Source organism: Somniosus microcephalus, chromosome 1 (genome assembly GCF_052327205.1).
Source record: "Somniosus microcephalus isolate GS21.2 chromosome 1, FLI_Smic_1.0, whole genome shotgun sequence".
Lineage (NCBI taxonomy): Eukaryota > Metazoa > Chordata > Chondrichthyes > Squaliformes > Somniosidae > Somniosus > Somniosus microcephalus.
This window is the reverse complement of record NC_140987.1, coordinates 346,704,704-346,724,264: the sequence shown is the minus strand read 5'-3', so window position 1 is coordinate 346,724,264 and position 19,561 is coordinate 346,704,704. Positions and strand designations below refer to the sequence as shown.

The following is a 19,561-nucleotide window of genomic DNA, read 5'->3' as shown; positions in this document are numbered from 1 at the left end:
GTTGGGATATTTTTCTACGTTAAAGGCACTACATAAATGGAAGTTGTTATTGTGGTTAAATCTTTAGATGAAAACAGGGGCTTGAAAAGCTTAACACAAAAATCTTCTCCTATCCATATGAGTTCTATGTAAAAGACCACCAATGCAAAATGAATTTGGACATTCTCCAGTCTGTAATTACATGTGTTGATCTTTGCATTTCAGTTAAAAATGTAAATCTAGAATTCCTGCATCATTTCCACAAAATCATCGGCATATAATTCCCAGGAAAGATTTCCTAATTAATTGAATTTTGTGTAGTAATTAGAATCCGATAACACGTGCCTCAGTTTTTCTTACTGCCACATGAAGAGTGAATGTGATATTACCAAGGGGAGCCCACAATTCCCAGGACATACCTCGGGATGTGATGATAATATGAAATATTAAAATCAGTGAACACTGTGAATTTCAACAACTTGTTGCGTAGTAACAGCACGTAATAAACTTGGAGATGCACGGATACTCTGTTGAACAGGCTGAGCTCTGATGAATATGTATTATGCTAAAGGTGCAGAATAATAATACCATACCCTGACACCCTCACACGTTGGTTAAATATTGATTTAGATGAGTGAAATTACAGTGCAGATCTGGACTCAAACACATCATTCATTAAACATCCAGCATTTAATTATACAGAGCATATTTATTATTTCAAATTACTTACACCTAAACTTTCTCATCAGAAAGTTTCTCCATCATGTTGTGTATGTGAATCCGAACAACAACAAAAATGGCCTAGCGTTTCAACTAGGTCGCACTGGTTTTTCCCATGCAATTTGCCCAAAATTAGAAGATCGAGGAATTTCAAGCGCAAGTTACGTCCAGCACAAAGAGAGTTTCCGCAAATTTTTGTGCTAGTTTCAAAAAACACAAAACCCCACAAAACTGGCCACACCTCCAGATCGAATTAATCATAAGAACATAAGAAATAGGAGCAGGAATAGGCCACTTGGCCCCTTGAGCCTACTCCACCATTCAATAAGCTCATTGCTGATCTTGTCTCAAAACCACTTCCCGCCCACTCCCCATAACCCTTCACTCCCTTATCTTGCAAAAAATCTGTCTATCTCCACTGTATTTAATGACCCAGCCTCCACAGCTCTCTGGGGAAGAGAATTCCACAGATTTACTACCCTCTGAGAGAAGAAATTCCTCCTCATCTCAGTTCTAAAAGGGCGACCCTTTACTTTGAAACTATGCCCCCGAGTTCTACATTTCCCCACGAGGGGAAACATCCTCTCTGCGTCTACCTTGTCGAGCTCCCTCAGTATCTTATATGCTTCAATAAGATCACCTCTCATTCTTCTAAATTCCAATGAATATAGGCCCAGCCTGCTGAACCTTTCCTCATAAGTCAACCCCCTCATCTCTGGAATTAACCTAGTGAATCGTCTCTGAACTACCTCCAATGCAAGTATATCCTTCCTTAAATAAGGAGACCAAAACTGTATGCAGTACTCCAGGTGTGGTCTCAAAAATACCCTGCACAGTTGTAGCAGGGCTTCCCTGCTTTTATACTCCAACCCCTTTTAAATAAAGACCAGCATTCCATTTGCCTTTTTGATTACTTGCTGTACCTGCATGCTAACTTTTTGTGTTTCATGCACAAGGACCCCCAGGTCCCTTTGAACTGTAGCATTTTGTAATCTCTCTCCATTTAAATAATAATTAGCTTTTTTATTTTTCCTGCCAAAGTGTATAACCTCGCACTTTCCCACGTTATACTTCATCTGCCAAATGTTTGCCCACTCACTTAGCCTGTCTATATCCCTTTGCAGGTTCTTTGCGTCCTCTGCGCAACTTGCTTTCCCACCCATCTTTGTATCATCCACAAACTTGGCTACATTACACTCAGTCCCTTCATCCGAGTCATTAATGTAGATTGTAAATAGTTGAGGCCCCAGCACCGATCTCTGTGGCACCCCACTAGTTACCGTTTGCCAACCGGAAAATGACACATTTATCCCAACTCTCTACTTTCTGTTAGTTATCCATGCTAATATATTACCCCCAATTCCGTGAGCTCTTATCTTATGCAGTAACCTTTTATGTGGCACATTATCGAATGCCTTCTGGAAATCCAAATACATCACATCCACTGCTTCACCTTTGTCCACCTTGCTCGTTACCTCCTCAAAGAACTCCAGCAAATTTGTTAAACATGATTTCCCTTTCATAATACCATGTTAACACTGCTGGACTGCATTATGCTTTTCCAAATGCCCTGCTACTGCTTCCTTAATGAAGGACTCCAGCATTTTCCCAACGACAGATGTTAGGCTAAGTGGTCTATAGTTTCCTGCTTTCTGTCTCCCTCCTTTCGTAAATAGAGGTGTTACATTTGCAGTTTTCCAATCTGCTGGGACCTCTCCAGAGTCCAGGGAATTTTGGTATATTGCAACCAATGCATCCACTATCTCTGCAGCTACTTCTTTTAAGACCCTGGGATGCAGGCCATCTGGTCCAGGGGACTTGTCATCTTTTAGTCCCATTATTTTACCAAGTATTAGTTCCTTAGTGATAGTGATTGTCTTTAGTTACCCCTCCCTGTGGTACTTGATTATCCATTATTGGGATGTTGTTAGTATCATCTACCGTGAAGAAAGATACAAAATATTTGTTCAGATTCTCCGCCATTTCCCCGTTCTGCATTATTAATTCCCCAGTCTCATCCTCTAAGGGACCAACGTTTACTTTAGCTACTCTCTTCCTTTTTATATACCTGTAGAAGCTCTTACTATCTGTTTTAATATTTCTTGCCAGTTTACTCTCATAATTCATCTCTCTCTTTATTATTTTTTTAGTCATCCTTTGCTGGTTTTTAAAAATTCCCAATCCTCTGGACTCCTAACAATCTTGGCAACATTGTATGCCTTCGTTTTCAATTTGATACCATCCTTTACTTCCTTAGTTAGCCACAGATGGTGCTCCCTTCTCTTAAAATCTTTCTTTCTCACTGGACTCATTGCAGGCTTCCACTAATTGCACCTGTTTGTGGACCATCGATAAGACTCTTACATTTAAGCTGTATTTTTTTAGATAGTGGCTATTAATAGGCATATTTTAAAAGCTTTTAAATATTTTTTTTGCTTTACTAAGAAACTGACTACTGTACACCAATGTAAGTGGTTCTCGATAGTCTTTTTAAAACCATTTTCAGTCCCTTAAAATTGAGTTACTCGCAGGTGGTGGACGAGACACTCTGATTAAAAATGCTTCTTTTTTGTGATAAACCCATTTTCAGCTATATTAATAAAACTGTGCCAAGTTACCATTCTTAAATATATCAAGGAATATTTTTTAATGAAATTTAGTTTTAAATTACATTCTAAAATCTGCCCGATTGCGCTAGTTGCTGGAATATTTTAGATCTGATGATATGCAAATGAGTCTGAGCAGAAACCTGAGCAAAAAACCAATTATGAAAACTAGCGCAATTTTGAGCACAATTTGCGCCCAGATCACCGATTGCGCTCAAAGTATAAACTCTTGTCCCAAATATCTATTTCTTTCTCAATATAATGGAAATTTGAGGTATTAATGTTGATAGTAATGGTACGTTCAGTTGGTGGTAAATGTCAGCTCTGGCTCGGTTGGTAGCACTCTCGCCTGAGTCAGAAGGTCATGGATTCAAATCCCACTCCAGAGACTGAAGCACAAAATCCAGTGCCGTACTGAGAGGGTGCTGCACTATCAGAGGTGCTGTCTTTTGTCTGCTTTCGCAGGCGGGCGTAAACAATCCAATTGGGACTATTTGAAGAAAAGCAGCGGGGTTCTCCTTATTGTCCTGGCCAATATTAATATTAATGAGGCCTAATGCTGAGCCTCCTGAAACTGGGCACTGACAAATTTGTACCCCTATATGTACACATAATAATAATATATCTGTACCTTTAGAATCTTACAGTACAGAAGGAGGACTTTAGGCCCATTGTGCCTGTACTGGCTCTTTAAAGAGCTATCCAAGTAGTCCCACTCCCCAGCTCTTACCCCAGAGCAAATTTTTCCTTTTCAAGTATACATCCAATTCCCTTTTGAAAGTGCATTTTTGCCACAACGCTGATGGGTTAATGTTGCTGATATTTAATAAGCTGATTACATTTATCTCTTGTTTTCATTGTCACAGGGAATGACAATTAAACCACTCGTAGAGTTACTAGAAGTTAAAAGAACAAGCCAAGCAGCTCCAACTGTAAGTGAGCAGATTCATATTCGGGTAAGTGAAGGCATCAGTCACAGTCTCTGCATGTGTTAGTGCAATATTGGAATTATGGCATGGTTTTCCACTGATATGGGTTCTAATATAATGCATTTCATTGCAGCTTAATACATCTCAGTGCGACTTATACTTCATTTGAGTTTCCTTGTTTGCCCATAAACTTGGTATTATATAATTAGTAGGTTCCTGTGCATGCTTTTTTAACGAAAGTGTTAAATCATGTAATATCTTCACATAATATTACCACTAAGACAAGGTTAGAAGGTATTACAGATTATACGGCATACCTGTGTTTGGTTATCTCAACAGATCTAATGTGATCTCACTCAATGCTATGTTTATGTAAAGGGCCATAATCAGGTTTTCATTCACAAATAATCAGGTTACTGATATTTCTGAAGAATGATACTTCTGTAGCGGTTCGAGTAAATCGCCACTAAATGAAAGAGTTTAACTTCGATGAACTATAAATAAGTTGTTTATTTACCAGAACAGGATAATTACAGCAGGTAAGGTAGCAGGTAAGATGGCTGACTGCAGGAGCACCATGTTGTAGGTCTTGTCCCAGCGGGGACTCCACAAGGACTGAGTTCCCAGTCCCGTGGGGAGCGTCATGACCTCATTACGCTCTGCTCTATATTCCCATGCTTTGGGCGTCACGTGACCGCATCGTGACGTCAGCACGTTCGCGTGCGCTTAGGCGGTCACGTGACCTGCGCCATTGCATCGGTACATCTCCCCGGTACGAAGGCTGGCCTTTGAGGCCGAGGTTGTGAGGCCGGGCTGTGCCGGTACTTGCCGCGGGAGTGGAGGATCACTTCGCTCCTGCCTGCTGGCCGATGCGGCCGAAGTCGCGGTAGGCCGGGCTATGCCGGCGGCCGTCTTGGAAACCCGAGTCGGGCCGGCGGCTGGCGCGCATGCGTCACGTGATGCGTGACATCAGCGCGTTAGGTCGCCTCTTAAAGGGGCAACTGCCCAACAGGTAAGTTAAAGGGGCAACAGCCCCAACTGGTAAGTTATACAAATAAATAAGTTAAGTACATACAGTTAGGTAAGTTATACATACATAAGTTGGTTAAGTTAAAGGGAATTATGTATCTCAATGTAAAGGACAACCAGTGGGACCGCCACACAGGCCCCCCCAGAATTCGCTTTAACGAAAGTTCAAGGGTGAGATGGTCTGACGAGCTGGTGGTCACAGCGGTCATGCTGTCTCGACTTAGTAGGCGAGGTATAAAGATACTACTCGTAAGCGGATCCTTACGCGCGTCATGGCGAATAAAACGTATCCGTCAGGCGAAGGACCATAGAGACGTGCGAAACAGCAGGCCTTGTCAGAGTGACGGGCAGATTGGGCGGACGCGGACGATGTCTCCGTTGGCTGGTGAGCGAAACCTTCGAGAGGCTGGAACGCACGGAACAGTGCATGCCATAATGCTACGACATGAACGGAACGGAGGGTGAAGAGTTGCTGCGTTGATCTGTGATCGGTGAGGCTAGCAACTTTCACGTGGCTGATCGCGGCCGCAGGATGCCCGTTGAACCCGTCCTCGATGTGTGCAGCTTCCATAGACATTTGCGTTTGTTAAAGGGAAAACTGGAGAAAGGGCGGCAACGGTCCAGGTTGTTGTTGCTTTCAGGAGAAGTTAACTCTGCCTGGAGGGCGGCAACACTTGTAACAGTTGTAAATTTAGGAAAAAACAGCCGGAAGGGCGGCACACTTTTGTTCACGCCGAATCGGGTAGTAAGTAACACAACCAGCAAGCTGAAAAGCTGGTGCGTCGTCAGCGGGGAAAGAGTCATCAGTGTTCACGAGGGAGAGGTTCTCGTGGGCGAGGAGTGCATCCTCGTATTTTGCGGGGATGAGTCCTCGTGGTATCCCCGCGGGGTGCGCTCCGATCTTATGGGCCCGAACATGCTGTACCCCGCGCTTGGAGAGATGTATACTTGCTGTTACTTTGGATGTAGAGGCAGACGATCCGTGTGGCAGTAGAAGAATCGAATACGGAGACCATGGTCTATGCCGCATCGATGTTCTCGGCGAACAGGGCTTCTTCCTTCAAAAAGCACGAGGGAGTCTATGGCTCCCTGGATTGTGGTAGCAACAGCAGAACGGCTGATGCTTCCATAACATGCTTCGTTTGTGAAAAACGTTCACAAACCCACCAATTGTAGCGCTGGTGGACGACGGTTGCCGTTGGTCGTGCTCTACTTCTATGAAATTATTCATAAAAAACGGGCTCACCTCCAAGCTGCGCTTCCGTTGCGAAGACGTTCGCAAAGACGGGGTCGCTTTTGGTGGAATCAGTGTTAAGCGTTTGCTGTTCCGTGTTGTTCGTCGGTTGTACGTTGGTCGTCTTGAGTGAAGACGAGGTTCAGGCGTGCGTTGCTACCATGAAAATCGTTCACGGCTACGGGTTCACCAATTGTAGCGTTGGAATTGATGAGCTCCCGTACTCACGTCGTGGGGTCACCAATGTAGCGGTTCGAGTAAATCGCCACTAAATGAAAGAGTTTAACTTCGACGAACTATAAATAAGTTGTTTATTTACCAGAACAGGATAATTACAGCAGGTAAGGTAGCAGGTAAGATGGCTGACTGCAGGAGCACCATGTTGTAGGTCTTGTCCCAGCGGGGACTCCACAAGGACTGAGTTCCCAGTCCCGTGGGGAGCATCATGACCTCATTACGCTCTGCTCTATATTCCCACGCTTTGGGCGTCACGTGACCGCATCGTGACGTCAGCACGTTCGCGTGCACTTAGGCGGTCACGTGACCTGCGCCATTGCATCGGTACATCTCCCCGGTACGAAGGCTGGCCTTTGAGGCCGAGGTTGCGAGGCCGGGCTGTGCCGGTACTTGCCGCGGGAGTGGAGGATCGCTTCGCTCCCGCCTGCTGGCCGATGCGGCCGAAGTCGCGGTAGGCCGGGCTATGCCAGCGGCCGTCTTGGAAACCCGAGTCGGGCCGGCGGCCGGCGCGCATGCGTCACGTGATGCGTGACGTCAGCGCGTTAGGTCACCTCTTAAAGGGGCAACGGCCCAACAGGTAAGTTAAAGGGGCAACAGCCCCAACTGGTAAGTTATACAAATAAATAAGTTAAGTACATACAGTTAGGTAAGTTATACATACATAAGTTAGTTAAGTTAAAGGGAATTATGTATCTCAATGTAAAGGACAACCAATGGGACCACCACACTTCATTCATAAACTCACAAACATTAGGGGTAAGGCTTACAATAACCTACACACAGGGGTCGATTTTGACTGCCTTCGTCTGGCTTTAATGGGATGGTAACGGCAGAGAGGCTGGCGCCATTTTGAAAAGGGGTCTCCCGCTAGGCGCCCAGAGTGCCCGCCTGTCTCAGGCGGTAGGTCCCTTTTAAGATGCAAATTGGGGTGCTAGGACCCCGATTTAGGTCAGAACCTGCGCCGGGCACACTCCAACCTGTTCCACGGGCGACAGAGCCAAAGAGGCCCAGCAAAGGTAAGTTTGGAATTCGTTTTGTGGGGCTCGGAGGGGCAGTAGCGGTCCTCTGGGCCCCACAAAAATAATCTGGGCCGCTGCCGTCCTGGGACCCTCCCCCCCACTCTGCGATGTGACCCCCCTCCCCTCCCCGGTGGCTGGAGCGGACCAATATTACGAGGCCTCAATTTGGCAAGCTTGCTGGCCCAATGGTAATGAAGCCGAAGCCTCAAACTCCACCTATCACTTTGCTGCGGGTACGAGCGATCAGTTAGCACCCTCCGCTGGTTGGTCGCCCAATAGTCAACATCGACCGCACGTTTTCAAACCCCAGACTGTGTACAACTGCAGTGGGGAATTGGAGTTAAAAGGATCAAATGCAGTGATTTCACCAAAGCGCTCTCCTCGATTTGTTTATACCTGCAGACAGTGCCGGATTGTGCTTAGCTGAACATTTCATTTTCATTTGTGACTGTGATCACCTCAGCACGATCGAGGATGCCTTCACACATATCTCTGCCTCGTCCAAGAACCCCCTGCTCTCAGCCCACTCGCACACAGGCACCAGCATGATTTCCTCTTTACATTTCCAGATCATGGTTATTTTTAGCTCAGTGCCTGTGATTTCTGCAGTGATGGGAAATGTTTGAAGCAGGGAGCAGAGAGCAAGGCTGCCAAAAAGCAGCAGCCTTTCCCCTCACGTAGCATTCCTGGTACGAGCCTTACTGCTCACGTCTCCCTCATTTTGTTTTATTTCAGGATGAATGACATTTAGTTATAACCATTGTTGCTAAATGCAAGGTAACAAATCTGCAGAAAAGAATGCCGCTGGTTCATTAATTTTGCGTTATTCATCTCTAACACTTTTATAGAAGCAAACAGACTGACATGGCTGACTCATCAGTCAAGTACACCTCTAATCTCGCTCTCCTTTGGGGAAAGACTTCCTTGTACAGCAGGAATAACAAAATCATGAAAGTTTTATAGAGCACACATTAACAATTCATAATCTTCCACCTTTACCTCTTCTCCCTACCTCTCCATGCTCACACAGCCACGCGTAAACATGCAAACACACACTCGTACACACATGCGCACACATAAGCTTGCGTATGTACACACACACACATTCGTACACACACACACCCACGTACACACACTCTTGCACACAAACACGCACGGGCACATGACAGAGAGGAGTACAGAAATCAATAACCATGCATTAAGTTATTGTTATGACACATAACTTTTTTTTTACAGTATTAGCCTGTAGTAGCGGAGTGTGACCAGTTGAAGAGGAGGCTCAATTTTGATATATATATTATCTATCGGTTGGACTTCGAAAGGAGGTGCTTTGAAATTTTAAACTCCCGCACCCACCCCCTCCAAAAAAACTATCATAGCGACAGTGGAGCCCAGTGAACATGCTGATGTCCCTTGTGCCCAGCATTGCCACCACAGTAATGATGGGTAATAAAACTGGAGACACCAACCCATCATCACCGCCCACTGTGAATACGCCTGCCTGGATTTGGATGGATGTATTCAATAGCTGCTGTCAATCCTAGAAGTGGCAGTGAGCAGCAGGAAGCCGGTGCTTCGGCTCCCGTCTGATCTTTTGCCCCCTGTCTGCCGCAGATGTACCCAAAATTGGGTGGAATGAGGGTGGACAGTGCCACCTCATGCATCCCAATGGACTTGTCAATCATTTCAGCTCAATTATGGCCTTTGAATTAGTTCTTTCAAGGAACTACTTTAATATGTAAGGAACCTCATGAAATACAAAATGTTCATATTTAATAATTGACAGAATGATTTGGTAAACTGTACTTTCTGCAGTTCTTGGATCATTTGTTGGCTGGGATCGAAGACATCTGTGGACATTGGGGCCAATATTACTGGAAAGACAGGTATACAAATCTTCCGTGTGTGTGTATGTGAATTTACTCTGCTTGTGTGTAAGTGTGTGTGTGAAATCTCTCCATCAGTGCCTATTAGTGTTAAATAGCTGAGAATATTCTGAATGAAGATAATAATTTTGCATGTGTGGTATGGTAGAAAATATATCTCATTCGAATGTTCCCAATGACTTCCAGTACGCAAAAAAATACTTCAGCATGTGACTAACTCACAGACCCAGGACAATGCATACACCTCTGAAAGTGTATTTGATTATTATTTAGACAAAATAATAGAAATTATAAATTCTGCTAGTGAGAATTAAACATTTCAGCCATTCCCTGAAGGCATTAAGAATCAACCACATAGTGTGGGACTGGAATCACATGTAGGCCAGACCAGAAGGACATTAGTGAACCAGTAAAATTTTAAAACCAATCGTAACTTTTATGGTCAATTTTCTGGTACCAGATTTATTGAATTCAGTTTCACAACTTGCCATGCTGAGATTTGAACTCACGACCTCCACATTAAGGTTAAATACCATAGCCATTGCACTACCATAGCTGTTCAAGTTAAGTGGCAGGGCCCAGAAAACTTTACAGTCTCAGAATGCAGAATATATACAAGCTCTTTCCAGGCAGGTAAATAAGAAGCAATCATAACATTGGAAGCTATTCAATTGAGTCGGTCTGTGTAACGACATTGTTAAGTCTGTGTGTTATAGTGAGAATTACTACACAGACCACAAGAGTAAATTCAACAGGTCTTTACTGGTTGGAGGTCGGACTATACTGAATACAATATTGGGCCAGAAATTCCAGGCCAGAAGCGTGAGTACGGTCAGCTTACTCACGCTTCTGGCCGTTGGAAATGCCGGCGTTCAGCATGAACAGCGCATGCGGGGAACGCCGGCATTTCCAGACCTCGAGCGCGTGCGACTGCACAGGCAGCGCTTGCGCAGTGAACTTCGTGGATTTCATTCATGAAATCCGTGAGGTTAAGTCCTTAGAAGTTACACTGAAAAAAAGCAAGTGTAAAGTGGTTCATTGGCTGCGGAGGAAGATATATTTTATCGTGGAGCTTTTGAAATGCAATATTTTTGTTTGGGAAAGGGAGGGAAGTTATTTTAAGAAATTTTAAGTAAGTTTTAAAGTTAAAATTTTTTTTTTTTTTAAAGGGTTTTCAGAACGGTAGGTAGAAGGAGCAATTGTGGCTGTGTGAATGGAATGTGAGAATGAGTTATGTATGTATGTCCACATATATTCCTTTACGTATATGTATGTATGTTTTATATTCCTTTACTATGAATGTATGTTTTTAATTATGATTTTCCAATAAGTTACTTTCTCTGAAAGTCATAATTAAATAATACATTCATACACATAAGTAAAGGAATATATACATAACACGCAAAGGAATATATACAGACATACATACTTTCAGAAGCTCCACGATAAGAAATATCTTCCTCCGCAGCTTCTGTAGCAACTGTACCCATGCTTTTTTCATGTGCAAGTTGTAATGACTGGACCTCACTGAAAGCATTAATGAAAGCGGCGAATTATACTGCGCACGCGCTGCATGTGCAGTCGCACGCGTTCTGCCTCTGAACCCCTTCGTTCAGAGGACAGGAAATGCCGGTTTTCCCCACATGCACTGTGCATGCTGAAAACCGGCATTTCATCCGGCCAGATGCGTAAGTACCCCGACCGTACTAGCGCATTTGGAAGGGAATTATTGGGCCAACATTTTACATGTCAATAAAATAAAAAATTTAACACTTGCACGACTTGCCCCCTCGCATCTGCGACTGAGGGTCCAAGGAGGTGCATTGCGCAAGAGGTCATCATCAGACGTATCCTCACACTGTTCCCTTTGGGGAACTGTATGAAGTGGTGGAAGGATTTATGGCCGTGATTAACGCTCATTCCGTGACCGTAACCATCTTTGAACTAGCCATTAGGGTGGTTAGTCCTATGGCGGGAGGGTTTTACGGGCTCCCACAACCCATCTGAGGGGGGGGGGCCACCAACACCCACGGACGCAAGTATCCCGCTGGATGTCCACCCAGAATTTAAAGTTGGAGCTCCGACTCCACTTGCCGGGACTGTCTGGAGTGGGGTTCAAAACCCTACTCCTTCTGGCCCAGCGGCGGGGATGCTTACTGCTACGCAAAAGGCCCACTCCGCACAAAAGGTGACACCCATACGTTTCCTGCGCCTTTTCCCTCCCCGTGACTGGAGCCCTATGCTGCCATTTCACGTTGCTAATCGGATTGGGCGTTTGTCATAGCGGTAGGATCCCCGCCGCTGGGTCAGATCAGGGTAGGGTTTCGAACCCCGCTCCAGACAGTCCTGGCAAGTGGAGTCGGAGCTCCGGCTCTAAATTCTGGGTTGACATCCAGTGGGATATTTGCGTCCGTGGGTGTGGGTGGCCCCCCCTCCTTGTATAGCTTGTGGGAGCCCATAAAACCCTCCCGCCATAGGACTAACCGCCCTAATGGCTGGTTCAAAGACGGTTACGGTCACGGAATGAGCGTTAATCACGGCCATAAATCCTTCCACCACTTCATACAGTTCCCCAAAGGGAACAGTGTGAAGACACGTATGACGACGACATTGCTAAATAAATAAATGGAATTAAAAAAATTCTTTTAGGGCTTTTAAAAGTCTTTAAATTGCTTTAATTGTCTTTAAAACTACTTCAGATTACTCAAAATAATGTAAACATTTTAAAAAGTTTATAAAAGTTACCAAAATCTTCAAAAAACTTCCAAAAACCTATTTAAACTGCTGCTTTGCATGTAAAAAAGCAAAGCAGCTTGACAGAAACATTGGGGGCGTGTCCAGTGAAACTGAGACCTCAAGGGGCGTGTCTCACTTACACTGCACGCTCCTGGGTCCGCGCTGGCTGCACTCCTGGGCGGCGTGACGTCATACGCTGCCCGGGAATGTGCTTTCTATTTCTCCAAGTTCAGGCGTCCCAGAAGCTGATCGGCAGGAGCGCTGGGTAAGTGCAAATACGGGGCTTGCACGCGCTCCAAGCCCCGTTCTGGAATTTCTGGCCCATTATTACACTGTGCTTATATACCGGTGTGGTCACCACCGGTATTACGTATACAGCAGCCAAAAGAAAGTAGTACCTTTCTTAAGGTGGACCAGGCTTAAGTTCTCTTAAGGTGGAACAGGTTACATACACCACAATCCTCCCTTTTTAGCTTAACAGTCATATCCCCAAATAAACATAACATATATACATATATAACTTCAGGTATAACAGTTCAAAGGTTCAGTCTCTCAGGAGGCTTTCTGATTCGGCTTGGATAACGCCTTTCAGTGGTCTCTGATTCTTGTTGTTGAGGTGCCTCCTCTAGTTGGTTGCCAATGTATTGGGTGTCATCATCATCAAATACATTCTCGGCCGAGGTAGATGCTTCAGGTTCATGAACGTCTTCCACAGCTGTCTCTGTCACAACCATGGGTTCGACCCTTGCTCTCGACTCTACCAGTTGATCCGCATGACGCCTTATCACATTATGACCAATATCTACGGTGTACATCAGAGGTCCTTGTCTGGCCCGGATTGTTCCGGACTGCCATTTGTCATTTCCATAGCCCCTTGCCATCACTGGTTGTCCTACGTCGAAAGTTCGAGTGGTCTTGCTGTTAATATGCCGAAACTGTTTGTTTTCCACTTCCCTCCGCACATTTGGTTTTAACAAGTCCAACTTGGACCGCAACCTCCTGTTATAAAACATCATAGCAGGACTTTGGTTAGTCACGGCATGATCGGCGTTTCTATATGACATCAGGAACTTATCGACCTTGTGTTGCAGCGGAATCTGATCATCATTCATGGCCTTAATAGCCTTTTTGAATGTCTGGACAAATCTTTCAGCCAACCCGTTTGTCGCCGGATGATATGGGGCAGAGGTATAATGTTTAACTCCATTCTTCTTTAAGAATTGTTGGAATTCTTCCGATACAAACTGTGGTCCGTTGTCCGAACAGATCTGTTCTGGCAATCCGTTCCTTGCGAATATTGTTCTTAACACCGCAATTGTCTTTTCTGAAGTAGTGGTATTCATCTTGATGACTTCTGGCCATTTGGAATGTGCGTCCACCGCGACTAGGAACATGGAGTCCATGAATGGACCAGCAAAGTCAATGTGTACGCGTTGCCATGGGGCTGAAGGCCATTCCCATGGGTGTAGCGGTGCTATCGGAGGTGCATTTTGCACTTTTTGACACCCAGCGCAGCTTTTCGTTAACTCCTCAATCTGTTGGTCAATACCCGGCCACCATACGTAAGCCCTAGCAAGACTTTTCATTTTAACTCCCCCCAGATGACCTTCATGTAGTTCTTTTAAAACTCTTTCCCTTAACTTGGGAGGAATAATCACTCTTGTCCCGTACATCAAAGTACCATGGCAGACGGACAGCTGGTCTCGCCTTGCCGAGAATGCCGGTAACAGAGGATCACCCCGTGTTGGCCATCCTTTCACTGTCACCTCGTAGACTCTGGACAGTGTCGGGTCGTTCCTGGTTTCTCTTTCAATACTTACGTTGGTGACAGGTAAACACTCGATAATGGTCGAATGAAATAACTCAACAGGGTCAACTTCCGTCGTGTCTTCATCTTCAGGTAGTGGCAGGCGCGACAGGCCATCAGCATTGCCATGCTGTTTCGTACCTTTGAATTCTATCTGATATTGATGTGCCCCTAAGAAAAGAGACCATCTCTGGAGACGCTGTGCTGTCATCACCGAAACACCCTTCTTAGGGTTAAAAATGGACACCAACGGTTGATGGTCCGTCAGAAGTGTGAATTTTTGGCCCTGTAGGTAATGATTAAACTTCTTCACTCCCCATACAAGGCTAAGGGCCTCCCTATCGATCTGCGCATAGTTGCGCTCAGCGGAGGTCAATGATCTGGATACAAACGCGACTGGCCTTTCCGTGCCATTTGGCAATTTATGTGAGAGTACTGCCCCAATACCATATGGAGAAGCATCACAAGCCAACCGAATAGGCAGTGTCGGGTTGAAGTGAGCCAACACTTCCTCTGAGGTGATCAATTCTTTGCTTTTGCGAAATGCCTTCTTACAGTTTTTGCCCCAGTCCCATGGTACCCCTTTCTGTAAAAGAGCGTTCAACGGATGCAGCACCGTGGATAGATTTGGCAGAAATTTATGGTAGTAGTTAATTAATCCTAGAAACGACCTCAACTGAGAGACATTCTCCGGAGCGGGAGCCTTTACAACTGCCGCTATCTTGTCAGGAGACTTATGAAGCCCCTCCCGATCAATGACATGACCACAGTACGAGATCTGCTTCTGAAAGAACTCACATTTCTGCCGATTTACCCTAAGTCCATACTCTTTCAGTCTGTTGAGCACCAGTTCCAAGTTAGCGAGATGCTGTTCATCACCATCACCTGTGATCAGAATGTCGTCCAGGTAACATTGTGTGCCTGGAATTCCCTGTAATACCTGCTCCATGGCCCTCTGCCAAATTGCTGGAGCCGATGCCACACCAAAAACCAGCCTATTGTACCGGTACAACCCTCGATGCGTGTTGATCGTGAGGTATTGGCGTGACTCTTCTTCAACCTCCATCTGCAAGTACGCCTGCGCCAGGTCTATCTTGGTGAAGTGTTTCCCGCCAGACAGTGAAGCGAAAATATCCTCAATCCGTGGAAGCGGATACTGCACCGTGTGAAGCACCGGATTAACGGTGATCTTGAAATCTCCACAGATGCGAACCTTCCCTGGATCTCCTGGCTTATTGTTCGCAGGACGTTTCATAACGGGAACAATGGGCGTAGCCCACTCACTCCAATCTACTTTAGACAGTACCCCTGAACGTTCTAGTGCTTCCAGCTCCGCTTCAACCACAGGTCGTATTGCATAGGGTACTGGTCTGGCTTTAAAAAATTTTGGTTGTGCATGTTCATCAATCTTGATGTTTGCCGTAATTCCTCTCAGTGTTCCCAGTCCCGCTGGAACACCTCTTTAGCCTCATCCAATATTCTGGACAATCGTTTAGGTTTGACAGCTGTTTCCCCGGAATCTACCGTTAGTGCTTTCAAGGAGTGCCAGTCCATATTCATTTTCCTAATCCACTCCCGTCCTAGTAGTGGTGGACCTCCTTCAGGTAGCACATATAAGTCCATTACTTGGCTTCCTTCGCCCTTGTGGACCACTTCTACCTCTATTTTTCCGATGGGGTACACTCTTTGCCCCGTGTACGTTTTCAATATAATCTCCGTATCCTGTAAGGGAATATGTTGGAATAACCTTCTGTAATCTTTCTTATTCATGACCGTCAATGCCGATCCAGTGTCCAATTCCATTTTTACTTGGACTCCTGCTATCTTAAGAGTGACCCAAATTGTCTGGAGGTCTGTATCCTTACCAACATTGTGTATTCTTAAGCTATCCAGTTCATTACTGCTAGCGTCTGAATCTGACTTCTGTTCAGTCAAACTGTTCTTTGTCACCTTGTGTACCTTTGCATATTTTCCTTGCGGTGACTTTTTATTGCTGGTCTTCTTTCCTGACCGGCATACTTTAGCTATGTGGCCAAACCTGCCACACGTTCTGCATTCTTGGTTTTTAAACCAACACTGGTTCTGATCGTGCGTTGTCTTTCCACAATGATAACATTTGACAGAACTCAAACCCAATTTGTTTGTACCGAGTTCCGGTGGCCGTAGCTGCATTACTGCCGTGCCTCTCGCTGCGGCCTCGTGTGCTGCTGCCATAGTGACCGCCTTCTCGAGAGACAGCTCATTCTCCTCGAGCAGTCGCCTTTGTGTATCCTGTTTAAATAAACCACACACAAATCTATCTCGAAGTGCCTCTGTCAGTCCCGTTCCAAACTGACAATATTTTGCTAGCTTACGTAATTCCATCAAGTATTCAGCATTGCTTTCATTTTGCCGCTGTCTTCTATCGTAAAATTTAAATCGTTCTGCTAGCATCAGCGGCGTGGGGCTAAGATGATTTTTTAGGACAGTAACAATCTGTTCGAACATCTTATCCGCCGGTTCATCTGGTGATAACAGGTGTTTCAATTGCCCGTATGTCTTCGCACCCATTAAGTTTAGTAATGTTAGTGCTTTATCTGTCTCAGGAATTTTATTTGCCTTACAATAGTTTTGTATGCGTTCTACATACATAACCCAGTCTTCTATATCACTGTCGAAGGCATTAATGTTCCCATGTTTAGGCATCGTAGCAATTTATCGTATTTTTAATGTTATCTAAGATGGCGGCTTCCCGCTCTTGCCGTCGTCCTCCGCCCACAAAATGGCGGTTTTCCCGCGCTTGGCGGTCTTCACCCGTCCCCCGACGCTGTCTCCGCTTCACCGCGGCTCTCGCGCCTTCAGGTTCCCCAGACGCTGCGCCTTTAGCCCGAATGCGGCCCTTATCTCCGGTCGCGATCGATGTCCCGCGCTGCGCCTCTCGCTCGAAAGCGGCCCGGCCCTTATCTCTGGTCGCGATCGACCTCACCGCCCTTATTCCTCCGTCTTCCCAGCCCCGTCTGTACAGCCAACGCTTTGACTTTCTGTCGCGTCGCTGCCCGGCTTACCCACCATGAGGTAGTAGAAGAAGCTGACAGTCGCTGATGGAGGCTTCGAGGTCAGGATGTCTTCTGCACTCCGGTTGCTCGATGCCTGCCGCTCGACGTGTCTTCCCGTAGTTGATGAGGGTGGAAACCTCTCTTCGACGTCCTGTCTGTGGACGAAGTCGCCGTGGAAATTACTGCAGCAGGGTAAGAATCGGGCTCGTCGCCACTGTTAAGTCTGTGTGTTATAGTGAGAATTACTACACAGACCACAAGAGTAAATTCAACAGGTCTTTACTGGTTGGAGGTCGGACTATACTGAATACAATATTATTACACTGTGCTTATATAGCGGTGTGGCCACCACCGGTATTACGTATTGTGGTAAACCACTTTTATCGTTCACTATCGTTACACTATGGTTATCACTGTTTATATCGTTACACTATGGTTATCACTGTTTACACTGTTGTATCACTACACAAGGTCACCTCTTGTCACGCTGTTATACCTGGGCTGACCACAGCTGACTCCGCCCATGGCTCCGCCTGCTTGCCCAGGTATAAAGGTGGTCGACTGGCTGGTATTCCTCCTTGTTGGACCCGATCACCCACGAGGGTGGGCTCTGTTATTTAGCCAATAAAAACCTATAGTTACTATCTTAACTCGTCGCTTTTCATTGGATGAATTGATAGGTATATCACGTATACAGCAGCCAAAGAAAGTAGTACCTTTCTTAAGGTGGACCAGGCTTAAGTTCTCTTAAGGTGGAACAGGTTACATACACCACAGACATCTACAAGCATTGTTATTTAAGTCTGTTATCAGTCTCCACACAAACCTAAAAATTACTGTTGCCAGTTATAGCAGACAAACGTTTTAAAGTACTTATACAATATTCCTTCTTCCACTATTTTAGTGGAGGCAACAGCCCAATTAAAACAAACCAGTCAGCACCTGTTGCACAGACGTGCTAAGTGTTTGTCTGCAAATATCGGCAACAATATCCACAATGTTACAAGGTGCTACGCTGCCAGATAATACAACAGTCTAGTGGTCTCCCCTTCTCATAGGTGACCAAGCTTAAACCCAGCTCTGAGGAAAACAGCAGTACGATTGTCAGTCACGGCTAGGATACACGCTTCTGTCTTCAAGTCAGGATTGCAAGTTTCTAGCGTTATGGTTGTCCCATTATTGTAAAGTTATTCCATTTGAAATAACTTTGGGAATGCTTTTTGCCCTCCAAATTGACAGGAGACAGAGTGGGGATCCTTCATGGTGTCCAGTAAGCATTGTGATGGGGTTAATTGTTGCACTATGCTAACTAACTCAATGTGGCAGAGATTGAAAGATGCAGGCTTCAGTGTGTCAGAGACATGGCCTGCTTATGGAAACTGCTGTCAAGACAATCTCCAACAATGGGTAGAAAAACCCTGAACAATAAGTTTCATAAGAAGCTGCATTAGTGGACGGTTGTCTTTCAATTGAGATGTTCCAGTGGTTCAGACGGCATTACCGGGAATGGTAGTATAGTTAGGTTATGTTACTGGACAAGTTATCCAGAGGCCTGGACTAATAATCCATCAGACATGAGTTCAAATCCCACCACGGCAGCTGGAGAATTTAAATTAAGTTAATTAAATAAATCTGAAATAAAAAGCTAGCATCAGTAATGATGACCATCTGGTTCACTAATGACTTTTAGGGAAGGAAATCTGCTGTTCTTACCTAGTCTGGCCTATATGTGACTCCAGACCCACAGCAATGTGGTTGACTCTTAACTGCCCTCTTAAATGGCATAGCAAGCCACTCAGTTGTATAAAAAAACTAGGAGAAACAATAATGGCCCAGAAATTCGGGTCTCCACGGGTGAGTATGCATTGGGTACTCGCGTGTAGGCCCAACGAAAGTGCCGGTTTCGTGCATGCACTGCGCATGCGCGGGAAACCGGAACTTCCGTTCCCTTAAAGGAAGGGGTTCACAGGTCGAACGCGTGCACCAGAGAGGCAGCGCGTATGCCTGGAACTTCCGTTTTTTTCCAGGTTTTTCCGGGAGGGTAATTCTCCAGCAGCTACGCTTATAAAAAGCAGTCGCAAGGCTTGCTTTTAACAATGTAAGTGGTGAATTAAGTAAAATAAAAATATTTTTTCCACAGGTTTATTATTTTTAAATACTTTAAAGAAAGGTAAGTTTATTTTTAGCCCTGTTAGAAACTGTAATTAATTTTTTCAAAATTTTAAATTATTGTTTAAAATAATTATTTTATGTAATTTATAGTTATTTTAAAAATGTGATTTAAAAAAAATGTATTTGAAGTTTTAGTTATGTTTTGGGGCTGAATTGTATTCATAGATTTGAC

General features: G+C 45.0%; 1 protein-coding gene across 1 annotated transcript in view; it reads left to right on the top strand.

The window, feature by feature from the left end:
- The window catches only part of LOC147124952 (sodium/hydrogen exchanger 2-like), a 414,512-nt gene that overhangs the window by 218,895 nt on the left and 176,056 nt on the right, over positions 1-19,561 (top strand). Inside the window, exons 6-7 of the mRNA XM_085995231.1 lie at positions 4,172-4,261; positions 9,569-9,639. Of these exons, the coding sequence (XP_085851357.1) occupies positions 4,172-4,261; positions 9,569-9,639 (161 nt within the window). The remainder of the gene's footprint in view (positions 1-4,171; positions 4,262-9,568; positions 9,640-19,561) is intronic.